Here is a 23,289-nt window from a genome sequence, read left to right as displayed (position 1 = left end):
TTCTGCTATGCACAGACTACTGGTAGAGTCATTGTGTGTATTACCAGCATCAGATGATGCACCTATTGATTCAGTAGGTATATCTTCAAAAGAGCCAACATCCATAAGTATCTCTGCTGGAACAATGTTTATGGTAAATTTCTTCTTAGATATTTAGCTCACTTCATGCTGTTTGCTTTAAAAAATAATAATAATAATAAAAATAAATCAAAATAAAAACTAAAATATTACTCCCTTCACTGAGACAAGCCCTAGTTTATTTTTATACTAAATATTTCCCACTAGTTTATCAAATAAATCCCAGTTATAGGTGGCATATGAAACAGTAACAAAATGATAACAAGGGCATGTTTCAAAGTGTACTAGTAACCACATAAACTAATTACCTGTAGGCCCCAGTGGAAAAAAAATTTGGCCAAAATGAGCCGGCCTGTATGGCCACTCAGGATCTAGTGTCAGAAAATGCATGAGTGGCACAAGATGAGGGCTAAGAGCTAGAATCAGCTGGCCATCACAATCACAGTATGCCATGAGGTCTAAGAATGTGATTTGTCAAAAGAAACTAGGTAACATTTGTAATGCAAAGAGCAAAAATGACATAAAAATAGCTTTGAAAGGACAGCAGTATTGAGTCCGACCATTTGTTTGGTAGTACAATAAGGGCAGCTAAGAGACAAATAAATTAATGACCAAGAGGTGCCACTGACTTAGTAGATCTTCAGTGAAAAGGCAGGTACCACAGCTTGTTAATAGTAATAATAAATAATTAGTAATGGCCAAAGTATGTCTGTACTACATTTGATGCTTTCGTTATTTAGTCACTTAGATGACTCAGACTTTTTCTGACCTAAAGAACTTTAGCATATGGTTGTTTTGTCCATAGGGCTTTTTCTGGCAAAATCATTTGAGTGAGTTACCATTACCTTCTCCAGTGGACCATATTTAGTATAATCCCCCTGCCATGACCTGCCCATCTTGGATGGCCCTACATGGTGCAGATCATAGCATTGCTAAGATACACAAAACCCTTCAATGTGATAAGGTAATGGTCCAGAATGGGAACTATAGCCCTACTAAGATCCTTAAAGAGTGTGACAGCCAGTATGCTGGTCCATAGACATTAATGAGAACAAAGGGAACATGGTATAAAATTACATTGTTTCACCCTCCTACTGTCTCGACAAAAATACAGTAACACTAAGTCTGAGATAAAGAAAGAATCAGATTTCACTCGAGAAGACTCCAGGTTCCAGATCACTGCTTAACACTGCTTTTACTGTATATGTTCAGGAATTAATCTTTTTGTTCTTCATTGTGGCAGTGACTAGTTGTTAGTAAAAATTCTGTTAGATAAACTTTGGCCTGTGCATTCTGTCTATGTGCTTGTATGTATTTGTCAAATTAGGTTTGAAAGTAGTGCTAATTTTTTGTATCAGGGATCAGAAAAGGAAGGAATTTTCCTTTTGTGATCTTGTTTTTTTTTTGTCAATATTTTGGATTTATAGCTATGTTATTTTTCTAAATGCAAGTATTGATTGATCTGTTGTGTTTCGATGCTTTTATGTTTTGACTTTTTGTCAGAAACCCGGTAAGTCTATGGCGTGTCACAAGGTGCAATGGGCTTGTTCTCTGTAAAAGAAATGCCTTTTTGTTTTGAAACTTGGGAGTATCACTTTTTTGAGAAGTGACCTCAGAAGGCTTTCAACGATTTGGTGTTGAATGATCACATCACAATTAAACGAGGTGTGATTAATCATAATAAAACAGGTTTAAAAGCTCACATTTGTGCTTGTTTCCTGACTTTCCTGTAACTAGTCTAGTCCAGATAAAGATTTGCTGTATCCAGGACTGTTTGTAACCTTCTGATCCCCCAAGCCTTTCTGTGTTGGAGGTAAGCCTTCTAGCTTATCAGTAAGAGTGGTAAGCACTAGGTAGCCTATCTACCAAAAGAGGAGTGGTTTCTGGCCCAGAAATTGTAGTGTATTGGCCGTTTGGGCAGTTTTTCAATCTCTTTCAACTTTCTGGTTTAAAAGCCCGCATTTGCACTTGTTTCCAGCCTTTCCTATAACTAGTCTAGTCCAGATACAGATTTGCTGTATCCAGGACTGTTTGTAACCTTCTGATCCCCCAAGCCTTTCTGTGTTGGAGGTAAGCCTTCTAGCTTATCAGTGAGAGTGGTAAGCACTAGGTAGCCTATCTACCACAAGAGGAGTGGTTTCTGGCCCAGAAATTTAATTTTATTGTCTGTTTGGGCAGTTTTTTCCATCTCTTTCAACTTTCTGGTTTAAAAGCCCACATTTGTACTTTTTTCTTGACTTTCCTGTAACTAGTCTTGTCCAGATACAAATTTACTGTATCGAGGACTATTTGTAAGTTTCTGAGGGGTGCCATAAAGTCTGCTCTTCAATTTTTCCCTTAGATCTGCTAGTTCTCTCATCTCCTGCACTTTTACTAGCTTATTAGTCTAGCACCTTACCAGACTTCTTGCAGCAATTATTGTAGCACACAAAAGTGCTACCAGCACTAAACTTTCTACAAGGAAACAGCTCCAGTACTTATTATTAATGCCCACCCATCCAGGCATGTCTAAAGGTCAGTTCCCTGTGCTTTCTCCTATTAACCTATGAACTTGAGCATTCTGAGGCAATGTAGCAACTGCCTCATGTACACTGACAACCCTCTCCTCTTACCTCTCAACACTCAGACTTGCGAGAGATGCACTTATATATCCAAATTGGAAGCCACGCACTCTCCAGCTGAGACCAGAATAGCTGGTCAAGAGGAGAAGGTCAACACTTGCACCACACCACATGGAACACATAGCCCACCAGAACACACACTAGCACTGCCTTCACATAAAAACACAAACCACACACCCACCTTCACGGAGGCTCTCAATAAAAATCTAGCCAAACAGCAGAGGCCTCCAAGGCAGAAATGAACTCGACCACCACAACACAACACTAATCATGAGACACACAACTCTCCTAAACAGTGTGCCACTCGACCAAAGCCCCTAAGGCAAAACAGCATGCCCAACACACTAGTCATAGGTGACTCGTTAGTGAGACACACCGATGTCCCACTCACTAGGTTGAATAAGGAGAAAGTAACAGTCAGCTGCCTGTCAGGTGCCAGGATCCACCACATAACACACGCACTCAGGTCCCTCAACAACATGTACAAATATGACTCTGTCATTGTACATGTGGGTGTGAATGACCTGAGACGTACCTCCCTGGACTACATGAAAAGAGACATGGAGGAGCTCTTGGATTTTGTAGCCCAGGCGGGTATGACCCTAGCCCTGAGCAGCTTCCTACCATCACCCAGAATGATCCCACAGTACAAACAGAAAATGATTGATTTCAACAATTGGCCAAGTTTCTGGTGTCATTCTAAGGGGATCCGGCATCTTTCTGCCTGGGATGACATGATTCACAGACCTTAATGCTTTGCCAGAGATGGCCTGCGTCTGTCACCCCTGGGCTTTTGGATACTGACCAAGGCTCTTACCAACTCTATAGTGCCTTTTTTAGGCAGTGTTCCAAAGACCAAATTACCACCATAACAGCTACAAACAAATGCAATCTGAAGGTCATGCTGCTCAATGGTAGAAGTCTAAATCTCAAAATGCATTTGCTCAAAGTATTCCATAAAATGGAGAACATCGACATTTGTGCTGTAACAGAGACCTGGTTCAAGGTATAAGAAAGCACCCCTGCACTATCAGGCTATAACACATTTCACACCTTTGGCCCCAGAACTTGGACAGAAGCTCCAAAGGCGGTGGTGTTTCCATATTTATAAAGGATGTGCACACCTCCAGACTGGTAGCCCAACATAACGCATCAGAGATACTTCAGGTGCAGCTAACATTGGGTAAGACAGCGATTCAAGTTGTAGCCTGCTATAGGTCCTCAACCATGTCCCAAGACTCACACTCCACGTTCCTAAGCACCCTGGAGAATATTAGGGTCCAACCTAACACTCTCATACTAGGTGACTTCAACTACCCCTCCATTAACTGGGAAAACTACTCATGTACCAATACACTTGCCCATTGTTTCCTGGAATTCATTAATTCCAATGCCCTGGACCAGCTCGTTCTTATCCCCACTAGAGGTAGCAACATTCTTCACCTGGTCATTACTAACATGGGCGACCATTGCTCTACACCAGTAGTCAACTCCTCCCTGGTTACATCCGACCACAAACTAATCACCTTGGAAATCCACATCCCTCCCACCCCCCCATCCCTGCAAAGGTAACCACCATAAAAAACGTATCCAAAGCTAACTTTGTGCTCCTAAAAATAGAGGTGGCTAACTTCATGGCACCCATGCAAATGGAAAACAGTTTCATGACCACCGAATTATAAACCAATGCGCTGTACGAACACGTAAACAAATGCATGGATCTTGCCATACCCAATAGAACCAAGACGCTCGCCTCCAAAAAAAGGAAGCCAATCTGGTGGTCCCCTGCCATAAACAAACTCTACAACAGAAGGAGGAAACTGATGTGGAATAAGGTGAAGTCCCAAGACTGGAAAAACTCCCTTATCAGTTTCAACAAAAAGTTGAGATCCCTCATCAAATCCTCTAATGCTAGTTATGAAAACAAAATTGCAGAAGATAGCAAAGACAACCACAAGGCCTTCTATAGTTATGTAAAGAATCTCCATGAAAACACCCAGATTTGCTCTGACCTACTGCACAATGATACCTCCTATACCACGCCAACAGATATTGCCAATATACTGACTGACAGATTCAGTGCTAACTTTACCCCTCTTCCCCCTAAAGGACCAATCACAATACCAGTAGATTGCCAGGCACCCAGTATTACTGCTGCACAGGTTAAAACAGCACTGTCCAAGGCCATGAATAAAGCTTCTATGGGACCTGACAATATCACTGGCTCTGTTCTATGTGAACTGGCACTTCACCTGTGTGCTCTTTTCAATCACAGCCTCACCTCTGGCTTTGTCCCTACTGAATGGTGCACTGCTACAGTCATCCCTCTCCACAAAGGAGGAGCGACTACAAACCCTGGAAACTACCGCCCTATTAGCCTGATGAGTCTGATATGCAAAGATATGGAACGCATCATCATGGACCTAATAAACAAGGATATAGGGACTCTCCAAACTCTGGATCCCACACAGTTTGGTTTTGTGAAGGGTAGATCATACCTGCTCAACCTGGTTGACCTCTTTGAGTCAGTCGCCAGAGCTGTGGATGAAGGCAAGGTGGTTCATACAACCTACCTTGATCGGGCCAAGGCCTTTGATACCATTCCCCACTCAGGAATCATAGAAAAACTCACTAAGCTAGGCATCAACCCCTATATCACTAGGTGGGTTGCAAACTGGCTCACAGATAGAACCCACAGTGTGAAAGTAGCTGACTGCAAGTCAGACTGCTGACCAGTCACGAGGGGAGTCCCACAGTATTTGGTCCTGGGTCCTCTCCTGTTTGGTATCTACTTCTCGTAAGTTCAGGCCAACATGAAGGGATTCTGGCTGACAAAGTTCACAGACGATTGCAAGTTGAGAGCTATTATTAACTCCCCAAGTGATGTTGACATCCTACAGAAAGGCCTCACTGAGACCAACAACTGGTGTCAGAACCATGTCTTTAAGCTCAATGCCAAAAAATGTGTCATCATCCCCTTTGGGAAAAACCCACTTCCCATAAATTACCACATCGATGGTAGTCCACTGAACACAGAAGGCATTATAAGAGATCTGAGAACACAGGTTGACAGCAACCTCTCTTTTGACCACCACATTGCCACTGTGGTCAGAGAGTACTTCTATGTGGCACATCTCATTACTAAGGGTTTTGCATCCAGGAAGAAAGACATCATTGTCTCTCTCTACTCTTCCCTCATTAGGCCAATTATCGAGTACAATGCCTCATTTGGCATGTACCTCACTAGACACCTACAACTGGAGAGGCCACACAAGTACCTCACAAAGAGGATCCTAGATCTTAAACACTTGCCCGCTATGGACAGACTCAAAAAACTCCAACTGTTCTCTGTCTCATATCGCCTACTTGGAGGCAATCTCTGCTTGACTTACAAAGCCATGTCTGACCCAGCTCTGTTAGAAATGCTACATCTAAAGAAATCCCAATCCCTCTGCACCACACACTCCAGAGACCTCAACCTCATTACCACAATCAACAGAACATGCTGGGGGACAGATTCATAACCCAGAGACTGCCCATGCTATGGAATAGACTTCCCATACATCTCAAACAGAGCACCTCACTGGCCCTCTTCAAGAGAAATCTTGATGCGTGGATGGGAAATAGAAAATTCACCTCGGGGATCACTCCAGTGGCTCCACTTGACAGAGGCACTGGGAGCTAAGGTTGGGTGGCATGATGCCAGGTTAATCCTATGGGCTAGGCTTGTAAAGGCTCCAGGGCCATTAGCCTAGTACACACCTATGAACCTATGAAATACTATTGCTTAATGTGCAGATGTATGTAACAGGTTCCACAGCAGGTTCCCACTACTCTGTGTAAATTTAGGAACAGAAGATAATTAGTTGTATTAGTAATTGTCAATAATTTATTTCTTTTAGTCTTTCTAGAAGATAACAAGTACAAATAGAGAGGCCACTGAGATTTAATGTCAGATCATTTTGCTTTTGAGTTTCACTTTTTAAAGGTTTATAGATAATTGCTGACTTCTTATACAAGTAGGTGTTGTGCAGGCTCTGTATTTTGTAATGTCAAAAAATATATTTACAAAAATGCTAGTCATATCGGTTACTTCTTGCAGTGAATAGTTCAGAAGTAAATACACAACATTTTATGAGAAATAAGAGGCTTAAGAAAAATTTGAGTAAATCAAATCAACTTTATTTTAATTCAAAACTGCTTTAAAATAGGATCCAGCATCTTCACTTTATAAAAATAAGCAAATACAATAATGTTCTCCCTCATCAATATAACTACTACTCTGTAGTGTTTACACCTCTGTTTTCCATACTGGTAGTTTTTAACAAATAAATAGGACATATGCCTGATATGCTCATTTCTAATGCAGTTTTCAGAAACCTAAATAATAAAATTAAACCTTGAAATTATAAATATTTTGCTTTAATTATCCAGTAGCACATAAATTGTCTAAAGTGCAACAAAGAAATCACAAAGTTTCAATAAATCATGCATCTGAAAATACTTCTACCAAAAAGTTAACAACTGCAGTGGATTTGCCAATATGACATGAATGAAACTGTCAGGTACAGTAGGGTATGAAACAGTTCAAACTTCCTCATTTATCATGTCAAGTTATGTTTTGTGCACGTCTTTTTTACATTAGCAGATATCTACCTCAGACATGTATCTGGGAAAAGTTGCAAAATGGGGATTTTTAAGCATGTTGTCGATTTACAAGTTTAGAAATCTGTTTAATTTTGCAATGTACCATCAAACTCTTATTTACTTATTTGATTGTTTCAATTCTTGAGAACAGTGTGTGGTTACGATTGTTTGCATTATTTACCAAATACCAAAGATTGTAAATTGTGAGACCAAACTGTTCTGTTAGTTTTTCAGTACATACATTGTTTCTACATGTTATCCCATATGCATACAGTCTGTAAAATACGGATTATTGACCTCTAATGTAGCTTAACTGTAAGCATGAGTAATTAATATGGTACCCTATAGCTCGCACCTAAACAACATTCTTTGTAAAAAAAAATGTTGATAGTCACTGATAGAATTTGCTGCAAAAATCTGTCGTAAATATTCTGTATTAAAAGAAAACAGTCAGTAATCACAAAGTGTTGGAAATACTGCAAAGAAAAAAAATCTAGTTGTTGTGAATATAGCAGCAGCAGTAGTAGTTAAGATGAGACTCAAAAGACATTACGGCTCAATCTGTACTACTTTTATAGTTATAGACATAAATACAATACTTCACAACCATTTACAAGGTTAGTAATATGGTCGACCTTCAAGGATAGTAAAATATATATATATATATATATATATATATATATATATATATATATATATATATATATATTTATGTAGTGGTTACTATGACATTGTATTCACCTAAACCTCAGGTGATGGTTACAGCTGAACATGTTTTCAAGGGAGATGGATAATGTCTTAATCAAAAGCTAAATATATTATTTCATTTTTATCATCTGCTGAAACTCTTATTCTGTTCACCTCTGGCTTATATTAATATGATAATTTAAAACTAAAACAAAAAATAGATAACCTCTAAATGAAATGCCCTTATTCCAGATGTATATTAAAAAGTCAGAAAAATACATTATAATTTAGTGTTTAGGCCTGTTATTCTGAACAATATCCAGTGTTCAACTCTCTTGAAAACAATGTTTATGGAAGAATTCTGTGATCCCATCCTTATCATATCACTGCATGGCGTAGATGTATTAAAATTCTAGTTAACTACAGAATCCATGCTCATCTATGACCAGCATTAACTCATAACATGGATTCCATAAAAATGTTAAAAATCCCAAAACAGACCTTGGAAGAAGCCAAGGAAACTGATAGCACTGATGGATTCAGAAAATATATGCTATATCCAAGTACTCGGTTAGTAAAGGATAAATGTAGTATTAAAATGAGTCACTAATGTGTAGGGATAGAATACACATCAGCTTTGCTCTGTTAGCCTTCTTCCATTTTCTTTGGCAAATTATTCATGTTTAAAAAGGGACAAAAAAAGTACAGTTACATCCCATACAATATATTAACTATAACAGTTGAAATACCTCCACCTTGTAGAATAATTTACTATATGACAATTAAAATGAAGTTATCCTGATTTATATGGGAGAAGTTTAGACTATTGCATACCCTAATGTGTTCTCTTAACTGGTTACATAGTGTCATCTGAGATCCGTTTCATGTTTGATAGAAGAGATCCATCTCCACGGTTTCCAAAGTAAATCTTGAGTTTCTCAGACTCAGAGCTTCGTCTTCCAGTGCCTTGCTGTGATGAATGGTGGGTAGCTTGAAACAAGAGGAGTAGCTTAGCTGTGTTAGGATCAATTTTCTCAAGCAAAGCTTCCTTGATGGCATTTGCAGTTACATCACCACAATCCAGTATATTACTTATGAGGTTACTGAAGTACCTATAGAAGACAAACCAGTGATCATTCTTTTGTCTGGTCTGCTAATCATTTCATCATGATAAAACAGAATTAAGAATCACAATGTCAGAACTGCAACTGCACAAATTTTGCTCTTTATTTCACCATAATCCTAGTAACTATCTTCTTTACATTACAATGATCTACTTTTCCTATACAAGACAAAACAATTATATAAAAAGCTATATGGCAAAACAGAATCTAAAGTAGCTTAAACTCTGTATTTACTGAGATAGCTTTCCACCCTATTCCCATACTAGATGCATGGCAAAGGTTTATGTCCTCAATACCCCATGTAGAAAGCACTGTCTTACCCTTTATCTTCAATATTTTAATTTCAAGATCACAAAATGATGAGTAGGTTGATTTATGGCAGGTAATATACAGGCATGTTCCACACCTGTCAGTCTTGTAATGTGGTCTGAGACAAACACACTTTGATTTGCAAGCTGTATGCACAAGAATTTTAAGTGACTTACTTATGGGTGCTATACTGAAGTAAGAGCAGATGAGACTTAAACCCACATCTTCAGCTTTGCACCCAGAACCCTAGTCATCAAGATGTCTTCTCCTTTATTTAATGTTCCAAATAATTTAGAGTGCAATACCAGAATATTCTTGACTTTACTTGAATAGCCTATGATATGCCTCCAGAAACATTTTATTTGCTCCTATTAGAAAGCATCTGCCTATAAAAGTGCTGTAGAAAAGTGTGATTTCCAGAAGGGAATGGAATGTTGCACAATGTATGTCATTGGTGAACTCTACAGTTGTAACAGTACTGCTCCTGCATAAAATTTTCCTTATACGTACCATAGCATCACACAGGTTCTTCCAGTTGATTTAGTATACTTGACAACCACACCACGGAGATCAGATATTATGGAATTTGTCTGTCATTTCTGCTATTGCATCACAATTACCACTTTCTGCTAGTTTAATAATGTGTTTTCCATACATTTTAGCTGAGTTAAGTATTAAAACAGCCATGTCTTATTTTCTGAAGCTTCAACTGAGCATGACAGCAGCTTTGACGGTCAAACCATGTGTGTAACTTAGAAACTATGCTGGTACATTTTAAATATTAGATGTGGAGTACCTAATCCCAAAACATTAAAAAGAAAAGTTATGTGAATGTTGTATTTTAATATGACCATATACTCAGAACTGCATCATTTTTTCAACCTTACATTTTACATGGCAGAACTTTGCTACCCATTTTTTTTTTTTGTTGTTGTTTCTTTTTTTGGAGTAGAAGTATTAGCTTCAAGATTATCCAGGTATAAATGCAGAACTGTTTAGGGTTAGAGTATTTTGGAGAAATAGTGTGATAGTTTATGGTATGTGATGAGGAAGTATTTTACTACAATACGCTCTGATACAATATAGAATTAACATAAATACAATGATATGTCAAGTCTGTATTAACTCTTGGGCAAGTCTGCATGGAACTGTAATTGGTAATGTCTTACATTTCATAGTTGTAAGAGAAAGCTCACTGAATGTTAGGACAAGTTATCTGAATATTCTCACACTTACATCCACAGATCATTTAACGGAGTGGGGACAGAGAGTAACCATGCTGAGATTGCAGCCACAGATAAACAAAGCACAGAAAAAACAACAAAATCCACAGGAATTTGGTCTGGTGTGGTTTGGTGTAATAACCATGTTAAGATACCTGAAAACATGATAATGTAAACCTTTTGTTATGCAAGCAGGTAAAGAAAAATATGCACAGTAACTTTTCAAATCTAAATTTAAAAGCAGTACCAGTGTTACTAAGCTGTATTTATATATACTAATTTATTGTTTTTATTTGTTAACAACATAAATTAAATGAGCCCTTGGAGAACCCTTTTCACACATGACCCAAGGACACAAAAAACAGGGCAATGGAATACTTATGAACAGTTTGAGTAGCCAATGTGTCAAGTTTACTTAAGTTAAATAAAGTTTTGAGTGTCTCACTGAATCAGCATGCAAAGAAAATTTCTTTAATAGAGTCATTTTCAGGAAGTTTACAGTGCGTTAAATGAAAGTTTCTTTGGGAAAATGTTTTATATTTTGTATCCTTTGGCTACACTTTATTTTCCATAAGCCTCTACTACTCTTATTTATCTTTAAAAACAATACTCAGAGCAAATCACATGCTTAGCCACTCTACAATAAGCAATGCTACCTGTTCCCCAAGCACGTACAAACACATTACCTGTTGGAGTAAAGGGCTGGCATCTGAAGGACATCAGAAATGGCTTCTGGGTTGTGTTTTGCAACAGTGCACATGTCGAGCCTACTGTAGCATTCCTCCTGCACTTCAGCAATCATCTTCTGGAACAAGGAGCATCTTCGAATAGTAAGGAATGCTTTGGATATAATACCATTGGCAACGCATTTTAAGCTCTCTTTTACAAACAGTTTTCCCTGCAAAATAAAATATATCAGTGGCTGTTAATCACACACACACACACACACACACACACACACACACACATATATATATATATATATATATATATATATATATATATATATATATATATATATACATACACACACACAAATATATATACACATTTTTCTTTAAAACTAAAATACTGAACAGACATGTACAACAAAACAATTGGTTCATAGTGCGATATGTATGTTTTTTAAAAGCATATTTTTTTCCTCAAATCACATAGTTTTTAGCACTGTGTTTTAGAAAAAAAAGTATTTTTTTCTTTTTACAGTTTCAATGCAGTGAACAAAGGAAAGTAGTTGAGTTTTACCAAAACCAAAATTCCCATTGTGTTGGAACCTCAGACTTTAGGATGAGGGTTTGTCTCCATAAAGAACACGATTTTCAAATTATTGGCATTTTAGAGTCCTGTAATATGAATTGTATGCATTCAAGAAAATCTCCTTATGACATTGTCCTAGACTCACTCATAGCAGGATGATATTGCAGAAGGATACATGTCATACATAAGTAATGCTGGGTATTTTTGCTGTTTAACATACTGTGGTCTTCATATTCTACAAATCGTATCTTCACTTGTTAACTTCCACATTAAGTCTGCCATGCAAAATACTAACCAAACATCTCATTCCTCATAATGCCTTACATACACTGAGAAATTTCACTGAAACTACTTAAGTTGAAACATTGTTTCTTTACCTGAGTATCAAACTTGGCTGCACTGTGGAGAAAGGAATTGCAAATGCCATACATTCCATCAGTATCACAGGTAGAGTTCTCCAGACAGGCAAATGTTCCGCATCCAACCTCAAGTGCACCATTTAAACATCGTGCCACATCAGCTGTAAAAGACGAACAGCACACCGGGATTTAATGGCAGCAGACAATAATATAAGCATATGTGATCATTATAGAGTAACTGCAGCTATTATGGCAAATAAACAGTAACTTCATTAAGCTTTGTATCAGTGGTAAAAAAAAAAATGTAAATCTAAAGGCTTATACATTCCTTGAAATCTATCCATCCACAACCCTTTTTTCCCATTTTTGTACATATGGTTGGGGTGTCACTTCAACAGTGACAATCATCTAGAACCAAGGTTTACACTGCTGGGTGGCTGGCCCTGCCATGGTAATTCTTCCACACCACACACTCGCACATACACTCACACCTATGGCCAATTTAGAGTGTCCAATCTACCTACTGCATGTCTTTCAAATGTGAGAGGAAACTGGACCACCCAGGGGAAACCCACACAAACACAGGGAGGACATGCACACTCTGCCCAAAAGGTACCCCAGCCAAGAATTGAACCAGTGAACCTCTTTCTGTGAGGAGGCAATGGCATCTGCTGCGCTACCATGTTCTGGTAAATTTTATTTTTAGGTCTAACTTTCTGAAATGCATTTTAAAGACAAAATTCTTTAAAATGAACGTGCTAAAGAAAAACATAGCAAGCACTCTAGTTGCAATATGTCTCACAACACACATCTTAACATACAAAGTTTTGTACATTATATACAATTACCTCAGCATGGCCCAGTGCAGTGAAGCTATTTCAGTAAGATTTATTCATTATGTGTTATTTACTAAGCAGTATGACATTAGATGCAACTCTACCAAAGTCACTATACTTGATTATGCTATGGAAAAACTGACATGTTTGCTATGACCCTGCCTTCCTTCATTTAGCGGATGATATCTAGATTCCCTACAGGTGACACCACACTTTTTCTTAACAGAGTAATGTTTTACCTCAAGCTTTGTCTCCTTGTTCTAGAAAATCAGGAGGTGGATGCTGACTTTTTTAGGCAGTAACAGGGCTACCAGCTGTAATTTCTCTGATATAAATGAGTTTTCCTTTATCTGGATAAACAGGATGCATTTTAAATGATAGCTTCTGCATTCTGCATAAAAGCTTAGCAATTTCTAACATCAGGTGTAAAATTAGTAGAAATTTATATCTGTTTTTAGACAAGCAGTCTAAATAGAATCTCTCTGCTCCTGATGGTGAAATAGATACCTAACTCAATGCATCCCTCTCCTTTAGAGCAGACTCCATCTTCATATTAAATAAAGTAGAGCCAACCCCATCTTCATATTAAATAAAGTAGAGCAGACTCCATCTTCATATTAAATAAAGTAGAGCCGACTCCATCTTCATATTAAATAAAGTAGAGCCGACTCCATCTTCATATTAAATAAAGTAGAGCAGACTCCATCTTCATATTAAATAAAGTAGAGCAGACTCCATCTTCATATTAAATAAAGTAGAGCCGACTCCATCTTCATATTAAATAAAGTAGAGCCGACTCCATCTTCATATTAAATAAAGTAGAGCCGACTCCATCTTCATATTAAATAAAGTAGAGCAGACTCCATCTTCATATTAAATAAAGTAGAGCAGACTCCATCTTCATATTAAATAAAGAAGAGCCGACTCCATCTTCATATTAAATAAAGAAGAGCCGACTCCATCTTCATATTAAATAAAGTAGAGCCGACTCCATCTTCATATTAAATAAAGTAGAGCCGACTCCATCTTCATATTAAATAAAGAAGAGCCGACTCCATCTTCATATTAAATAAAGTAGAGCCGACTCCATCTTCATATTAAATAAAGTAGAGCCGACTCCATCTTCATATTAAATAAAGTAGAGCCGACTCCATCTTCATATTAAATAAAGTAGAGCAGACTCCATCTTCATATTAAATAAAGTAGAGCAGACTCCATCTTCATATTAAATAAAGTAGAGCAGACTCCATCTTCATATTAAATAAAGAAGAGCCAACTCCATCTTCATATTAAATAAAGTAGAGCCGACTCCATCTTCATATTAAATAAAGTAGAGCCGACTCCATCTTCATATTAAATAAAGTAGAGCAGACTCCATCTTCATATTAAATAAAGTAGAGCAGACTCCATCTTCATATTAAATAAAGAAGAGCCAACTCCATCTTCATATTAAATAAAGTAGAGCCGACTCCATCTTCATATTAAATAAAGTAGAGCCGACTCCATCTTCATATTAAATAAAGTAGCTCCCTCTCCTTTTTCAAATGCAGCCTTGATGAGTGGAATGATAACTACCACTACATCTCTGGTGCCACACCAAATCCTTGATGGAAAGTGATAATAATCAGTGGAAGTTGCAGTGGCTAGGCTTCACATGATCTTGTAGAACAATTTCCTATTAATAGCCAATGAACCTAAATGTAAGGTGCAACATAATGCTTGCTCAGTCTTCATATGAAAGCGCATTTTATTTGAATGGGCAGCACGTAACATTTAGCTTAATTCACACCTTATATCTTTGTAGTATCTTTTAACACATTTAATATACTATTTTGCTACTGAATATACTGTTTTTTTTTTACATTATGCTATATTTAAGTTTGTTTTGAACCTAACATTATATCCTTAATGACTATTAGCAAACACTGTTCAGCATCACTTTATAATATACTAATCCATATTATTATGGTAGCATCTATCCATGTTACCCTTAAGGAATACTATGCAGTTTTGTTTTGCCATTACTGTGCATGTCTTAATCAATAATTGTTTTATTTTTAACTTTGTCTCATCTTATCTTGATTGTTTTGCTTATCACATTTACTATAAAACATGATTCACTTTGACTTCTGAATAATATACTGAATACTCTGTATTGTTTTCATTCATGAGCAATGGCTGAATGGGTCCCTGCAGATCAGGACATGACCTGGTTATCAAACAATAAAACAAATAAGTACAGTTAATACACTGTTTTATTATTAAAAATGCAGAGCTTGCAGAAGGTGCCCTACTTTCTTGTATGGCTACTGCATAAGAAGACAGTATCAAAGAATGACATTGGAGATTACTGCTTATAACATCTGTAGTTACATAGGATTATATACAGCACTAATTGGTCTAATGCAAACATAACGGCTGGACCATATCTGTGATGATGATTTTAAAACAAATCATTGTTATCATATTTCTCTTCACATTGTCTACCATTTTGACCACTACATTTTGTTAAAGTTATTTGTACGTCTACTTGGGTATAGATCTAAAAGTCCGCAGCTTATGTATAAAATTATAATGTTATAAAAAGATTACTTGTTGTAGCACACCTGCTTTTATGCATCATGTAGGATTTATTTAATTTGAACTGCTGCCATACAATGACTTTCCTCATAAAATATTTCAAGATATCTGATATCTACCCATGAAAGAAAAAGCCCTATAATGTTCCTGACTAATCTGAATATAAGCCAGTGATTTATGTGTTCTCTTTTTACGTACTTTGACAAAAGGCATTATTCCATGACATATCTCTAAAAGATTATCTAATTGAAAAGAATATTGCGAATTCAGGAATATGCTGACTACCTCAAAAGGCATTGTTTATGATGACATCATGTAGAGATGGCTGTCATGGCCATTTAACTCCTCCAACCTTTTCGTCTGTAAAGAAGATGAGCTTGCAATGGACCTCCAGCGTACACTAGGAAACAAAGCCTTTTCAGAAGCACGTCTCAAAAGAGCTCTTGTTCTGTATATAGAACACTTTCAGAAATGTTAGCCAAATGTTTGTTGGCAGAACTGTTATACAATGAATGAAACAAAATCTCAGCAGTATAATAGAGGCGCCAATGTTGGAAATGACTGCATTTGCTTAACCAGTTCTTTGTGAGGAATTAACAAGGTGTGCATTCAGTGAATAATTAAGGGGACTATTCACTGCAATATAGATGATACTTTTTAAATAAACTGACAGTAGTTTTGATTGCAAAGATTTCTTGGCTTGTTTTATGGGTAATAGATAACTAAATAGGTATATATGAATCTATTTGGCAGTTTAATAATTGCATAATGAAACATAACTTTAATCATAACTAAAACAGTTAGTTGTTGCAATAGCTTAAAAGTTACCACGGTAAACTAAAAGGCGTGTTTATGAAACATTGTGAAAATTTATAATGACAACTTTACAACAGATTTAAAAGTAATATGCAACAATAACATCCACTACATCTCTGTATGGTTTGCTTCACCAGTTCATGGGTTGTTTCAAGATACTCAAAGTGGTAATGTTGAGTTTATTGTATGGCAGATATTACTACCTGTAAAAATATTTTCATTCACATTTAAAATTAGATCACAGTAACAGACACTGATACCATTTGTAGTTTTTTTTTTAATTATAAGGACAACTGCATTACTAGAACATCAAGAGCCCTTCCTTACTGTGTCCATGGCAAAGCTTACCCAAGGTGAGACTTTAACAGACGCCATTCCTTTACATTCAGTCTTAGAATCAGCGACTTTGTCTTTCCGAAAAGAAAATTAGAGGAAAACTGAATTCAAGTGAGCTACCCTGTTATGACTTATTCATGTGCAAATATTTTCTGTTTCAATATATAATAACAAAATGCCCTTTAGCCCTTCCCAAGGGGTAAGGTTCAGTAATGCATCACCTGCCGCATACTCTTACACCAGATGATATGAGGATCCTGCTGCATTCGAACCAAATGTGTTGCAAGTACAGCTTTGATTTCAACACATCTAGCCATAGTTAAGAAAATTAATTTATAGTGGGATTATTATCTATTCTTGTTTAATAAATGTAACCAATCTAATAATTCAATGTAGTTTTAAGACTCTAAGTGCATTTCTTACTGTATTTTGTGCATGTCAATATGTGTGTGAGCCTTTTTCTGAGAGAGAATTATAAAGCACACATACAGCTGATATACATTTATTAGTTCACCTATTGTCAATAAATGCCCTGACTAGCAGAAGTCAGGCATCTACTTTCAGGAAGGTTATTCTAAACACCACCTGGTACACAGAATCATTATTTTTTTTCTGCATATTTCTATGAATTTTCATTTTGAAAGTTTCTGAATGATTATTAACACACTGAAGTACTGTGTACGTACTGATAACAGGACTTAACCTTGGAATTTATAGATAATGCTTTACTGTTGTTTTTGTTTTATTCACATCTTAGTTTCCATGCTATTTATTTATTTATTTATTTATTGTGTTTCTTTATTTATTTGCTTGCTTGTTGTGAACCTTTTTTTCTATACATCAGTCATCCCGTTTATTTTCCTAGAAATACAGTTTCTTGATGTTCCACTTTTTAATTCAGATGGCAAGCAAGGAACTTTAATAACTGAAAGTTAAAAAACAATGATTAAAACAAGTACGCCGAGGATCTATAGAAAATCAAAACAAACAAAAAAACAGTACAGCTATTAAGTATGTAAAACCACAGCACCTTTCCATATTTTGGTCTAAGTTCAAGACAGAACCCAACAATTATTTGTTCAGCTCTCTCAATAAGCCTTGTAATTGGACTATAAATATGAAGTGTAATAAATAATTCGGGCTATTTTGTTGTGAAGTATTCCTTTACAAATAAGAAGATAAGGTTCAGTCCCAGGTAATATGTTGAAGTTGAGTTGTTGCTTTGCATCTGTATATTTTGAAATGTTTCTTATGCTTGTCTACTTTAAGTCAATAAAAAAAACTTTAAAACTATATCTGCTGGTAGCTCGGTCAGTTGTACAATTGTCAGCTCACCTTTAATACTAATGTAGCAGAAACTTATGTTTTTCTCTACCCAGATTATGCTACTGGACTCATGTTCCTTTATTTGCACTGATCGCAGCTCTGTAGAATAGCACATGTAGTATAGATGAGGAGGTACTATCATTTGGATTAAGAGGTAATGCAGAATCTCCCATCCATGATCTGATAGAAGTTCAAATGGACATTAAAGATCCCATCATACTTGACAATAAAAAATCACAATAGTTTCTTCAAACTGTCTGATTTTGAGGCCTTTCTGAAACTCAGTTGCAAACATGTATGTTTAGTCAGTGAAACTTGGTTTCAGTGTACTGAAAGCTCTCCCTCTATGCTAGGGTACAAGACATATCATTCATTCAGACTATATGTGAATAGTGAGGGAGTAGCTCTATTCTTCCACCTGTGTATCCCTCATGCCGAATTCCTCACAACACCAATATGGAACTCCTCTAAATTGTAGTTGCACTAAACAAAGCCAAACACCACTTAATTGCCAAATGTAGATCATATTCAGTGTCTCCCAGTGACCATGATAAGTACCTCAGTCATTTGAATTCTACACCTATTAAACCTAATATACTAATACTGGATGGCTTTAACTAACCTGCTAGTCACTGAAAATCGTACACACCACCTAATAAATATGCTGAGTGATTCCTTGATTTTATCATTATCACCCCCCTTGATCAAATAGTTCAAGCTCTCATCAGAGGTGATAACATTTTCATTGCAAATGCTGCCCCTGCCTGTTTCCCTAGTAATATTATTCCCTTGTTGATCAAATCTGACCACCAAAATGTCACCCTGTCCCTCAAAACTAGTGCCACCTTACCCAATATCTCTACCGTATTCCGAGATTATTCCAAAGCCAACCTAATATCCCAGTGTGAGGACCTCAAGAAATTCAACAGCACTGCCCTACTGGCCAAATAAGTAAGGCCACTATATACACCTCTGACCTCTGTCAGTCTAAACCAATGTATAGAGAATACCATCTCCATCTGTTATATGTATACATTGAGGAACTCCCAAATAAACAGACTGGGTAAAAAGAGGTAAACAAATTACTTGCTTCCTGAAATAACATTCCCCGCCTTCCACCGTAAGAATGTACTTAGGCAGGCCATAACAAATCTCAAGCACATAATTAGGATAAGTACGGCAGGATATGAAGGACAACCATAAAGCATTTTTTAATTTATTACAAGTAACACCCACCACTCCAGCAAACCCAGGATGAACAGTAATACCAGTTCTGATCCTGAAGGTATATCCTATGGCCTAATTGACAAATTCAGTTAGTCACCCACCTACCAGTTAGTCACCCAACGTCATATTTCACACTTTGAATCGCTAAACTTCCCTTCCTCCAAATCATTATGGACCAGATCCTAGAAGTTATATCCAAAACCATAAACAACTCTGAGTATTATTACAAAGTACAATGTTGAACTCCCCTCCTAAGCCTTTTTAGCCTCATTTTGTCCACAAGCATGACTATACCACAGATTCCGGCCACTATTATCCTGTTAGCCTCACCAGTATTATCTGTAAAATCATTTAACATATTTAGTCAACCTCATAAACATTGAAACCAGTGACCTATAAAGCATTAACCCTAATCAATTTCTTTAGTCTGGTTGACTCTGAAAATGTAATAGGTACTACTTATAAAGGCTGTTCTTTCGATACTGAATAGATGGACCTCAGTATCTAGCATTATTGCAAATCACATGTCTAAATATAAATCCTTGTCATCTGCTAGGGTATGCATTGGTTCTCCAATTGAATGCACACAGTAATAGTTATTGGTGCTTCAGTGTACCAAGTGAGGTGTGTCTTTATTTTCTGACCTCGTCAATGTAGTTAGGGTGCATATTGTAAGATATAATCATGCCAAGTAAATGAGAAGAAATGCAACTGGTATGTATGACAAGGAAAATGGCTAGTTCTGAGAATCTACAACTATCATCATCAGTCATAATCAATGAAGGAACTTTGCAATGTGTATTGTTTCTGCAAATAGAAATACTCTGCATATAAGAAACATTTATTCAACCATGCAGAAAGTAAAGCTTACTGTTTTTAGCATATTGTTTCTTTAACAGTGGAGTAAGAGTACAGTATTTTAACAAGAATATAGCAAAAAATTGCTGATGAGATTGTTCAAAACAAAAAAAATGATAATTATGGAACTGTATATGTTAGAAGGGAAAAAGAAATGGAAACAGAAGAGGTGAAAGTTAATTTACTGTGTAGAAATAAAGATAGATTGTAAAACTGGCTAAAGAAAGATGCTGGAAAGATAATATATGATTGGGAGCTCACAGGTGAATGGCAGTGGCATTACAGAAAATCTGAATGACCAATAACAGAGAAAGGGGACAAAATAAAACAAATATGAATGTATCTGGAAGCAAACAAGGAAAGGAATCAGTTAATCAGAGACATTAACTACAGATGATCCATAACTAAATGAGAATATTTTATAAATGTTTTCAGGCATGCTTTAGTTTGATAACTCATTTTTATATATATCAGGTGACTCGATGTTTGGTGTTCTGAGATGGTCTATTAATGGTCTGATAACTGATTCCCTAGTAACTCTCTATGAACTTATGAACCTAAGCTGCTTTGCTTGTGTTCAGTATCAAACTAAGTATTCAAATAAAGTACCATAATGGCCAGAAATTTCTGATTTATTTTTTCTTTTGATCGTCAGTTTTCAGAACCTATTTTCAAATAATGTCATAACTTAAGCCAGGGCTAGACTTGGCTGCATTGATATGTTTTATCATTCTATTTTTGTTCCACTTTTATGTTATGTCGTCGATTTTCTCTTGTATACCTGTGTGTTTACTTTTGGTTTTGACCACTTATTTTGTGACTGAACATTATAGCAAATGATACACTCGCTACCCTCTTTGTGAAGGATGCTTGGGTCCATAATGTTAGTATTTACAAGTATATTTTGCACTATTAAAGTTAAACAACATGTTTACTTTCTGAGGTACCTGCCTTCTTATGTTTCATTTTTTTGTATTAATCTGAGCAAGTCATTTTGTGTGAATTTATACTTTTTATCTGCAATTTAAATTTGCTGGTACTTAACTACAAGCTTTTCTTTGCAGTCTACAACATAGATGCATATTACAAATTCAGAACAGGCTACATATTAAAGGCAAATAAAGTCATAAAATAATGGTGCCCTAAAAGCAGATTGTTGATAAAGTGTATGTAGCAGAAAAGGAGCAGGGACTAGCAAAACATTATAAATATCGTTTTACAGAATATTTAGATTATTTATTGGAGCATCTTTCATGATATGAAAGTATTTTTATCGGTGTTGTGTCTGTCACTTGTGAGACACATATCAAAGACATCCTATAGCAAACTATGTTTTCCACATTGTTCAAGAAAACTACTTACATTTCAATACCATGCATGTAACTTAAACAGAAAGATAAAAATACCTCTGAATTCCCATGTGTCTTTTTGGAGGGAGGGTGGCTTAATACTGAACATCTATTCTGAAGGAGTTGATCACCTGTCTGTGCATCACCCTTCCTACAATTCTCTGCAATGTCTCTTGTATCAAAGAATAAGGATTGTTCATAAACTGTATTGATATCTGACCAATGCGGTGCTGATCTGGGATTCAAGTTCTGTTTGCCTTTCACATCATTACGAAAGGCAATCAAAAGCGATAGGGAATTTGTTTAAGTATAGCTCCTTTATGGTGTGTTAAGGTAACTGATGAAAGCATTAATCTTTTGACAATTCCATGAATAACCCTTAAAAAGCCACTCAGTACATTTTAGTGATACATTTACATCTTGAGGGGTGAGGGTTCTACATGCAACAGTTCAGGGGTGCTTAGTTGTTAGAAAGCTGCCTTTCAGCAGTGTGCTTAACAAGACTCCTTCATGCAGAAAAATAAATAAAAAGTTATGAGGCTTGACACTCTGACAAATTCATAACGATTTCTGTGCCACAGATAAATAGATTTTAGTTGAATAATAGTTAAATGTGTGTGTGTGTGTGTGTGTGTGTGTGTGTGTGTGTGTGTGTGTGTGTGTGTGTGTGTGTTGAGGAGGGATGGATGGGTGGATGTGGGCTTGAGTAGACACTACTTAATTGAAACCTGCTTGTTATTTTTCACATTTTTTCAGACGGTCTGAAGTAGAAAAAAAATCAGACGGGGAATGAATGGAGGTATATAGTAGGTAGCAATGATTTCCAGCGATCCGACTGCTCCATATATGCAAAAGTAGCGCTGACACAAACACCTACACATTCTACAGTTATCCTTTTCAGAACCAATGCTTTTGATAGTTATGGCTCAGACTGACGAGAATATTCGAATTAATATAATTTACCCAAGTACATGTACCAACAGCGGTCCAAGCAAAATTCTGATTTCTGAAGCTAGGAAAGCAATCTTTGTGAAAGCACTTTACAAACCCACGGGCAGACTTACCTGGATTTTGAGTGGCAGTCCTTGATTTCCTGGGACTCATGGACTCATTCTCAGGTTCCACATCATAGGTGGCCAAGGCACCTATTACAACTAGGAGGAGAAGGAAGCTTGTCTTGTGAAGCATTCTCTGCGAGCTCTTTGTAGCCTCTGGACTTGGGGTGCAGTATGGAAATGCCTAGGCTGCTGACTTGGGGTTCCTTTCGATTGCCTGCAGTGCTGTGCCCTAGTGCAGCTCAGTGCTACACATTTTATAGAGCCAACCTTTCCTCCCACCCATCTCATGTCGGCATCAGCAGCCAATCGGGACGTCTACCCCCAAAAAAAAAAAAAGAAATCTGCACGCCCCATTCAAACTCTTAAGACACCCGCGTGCTCAGAGTCGTTTTCCTGACTGGACAGACAGGCGTGTGCAGTTTTAACTTTTGAAAATATGCCTGCTGCTCCGTCTAAGTAAATGGTTTAGTAACTTTATAAAATATAAATTGAAAACGCTCTGTTAAGTGTTTTATGGTTGAGTGACTTGTACTTCGTCACTCCTCTGAAAAACATTTTTTCAGTAATATAATTGTTTTATTATTTATGAATGTACGCG

The 23,289-nt window shown here is 36.8% G+C and overlaps 1 protein-coding gene across 1 annotated transcript; it reads right to left on the bottom strand.

The window, feature by feature from the left end:
- Positions 1–8,626: 8,626 nt before the first annotated feature.
- Positions 8,627–22,840, bottom strand: STC1 (stanniocalcin 1). Its single transcript, XM_044082425.1, has 4 exons — positions 22,698–22,840; positions 12,324–12,466; positions 11,376–11,587; positions 8,627–9,145 (listed from the first exon to the last, which is right to left on the bottom strand). The coding sequence occupies exons 1-4, from the start codon at positions 22,819–22,821 to the stop codon at positions 8,890–8,892; spliced, it is 735 nt and encodes a 244-aa protein (XP_043938360.1). The 5' UTR covers positions 22,822–22,840; the 3' UTR covers positions 8,627–8,889.
- Positions 22,841–23,289: the final 449 nt, after the last annotated feature.

Source organism: Protopterus annectens, chromosome 9.part0 (assembly GCF_019279795.1).
Source record: "Protopterus annectens isolate FY-2018-M chromosome 9.part0, PAN1.0, whole genome shotgun sequence".
NCBI classification, from domain to species: Eukaryota; Metazoa; Chordata; order Ceratodontiformes; family Protopteridae; genus Protopterus; species Protopterus annectens.
The sequence above is the reverse complement of the archived record's forward strand: the minus strand, read 5'-3'. Positions and strand labels throughout refer to the sequence as shown.

Bases quoted from the DNA above. Each gene is read 5' to 3' on its own strand.
- STC1 (XM_044082425.1), bottom strand. From the start codon at position 22,821: ATGCTTCACAAGACAAGCTTCCTTCTCCTCCTAGTTGTAATAGGTGCC. The intron at 11,588-12,323 runs GTAAAGAAACAA...TTTATTTTGCAG, and splicing joins CAGCCAAGTTTGATACTCAG to GGAAAACTGTTTGTAAAAGA. The intron at 9,146-11,375 runs GTAATGTGTTTG...TGTCTTCTATAG, and splicing joins CCAGCCCTTTACTCCAACAG to GTACTTCAGTAACCTCATAA.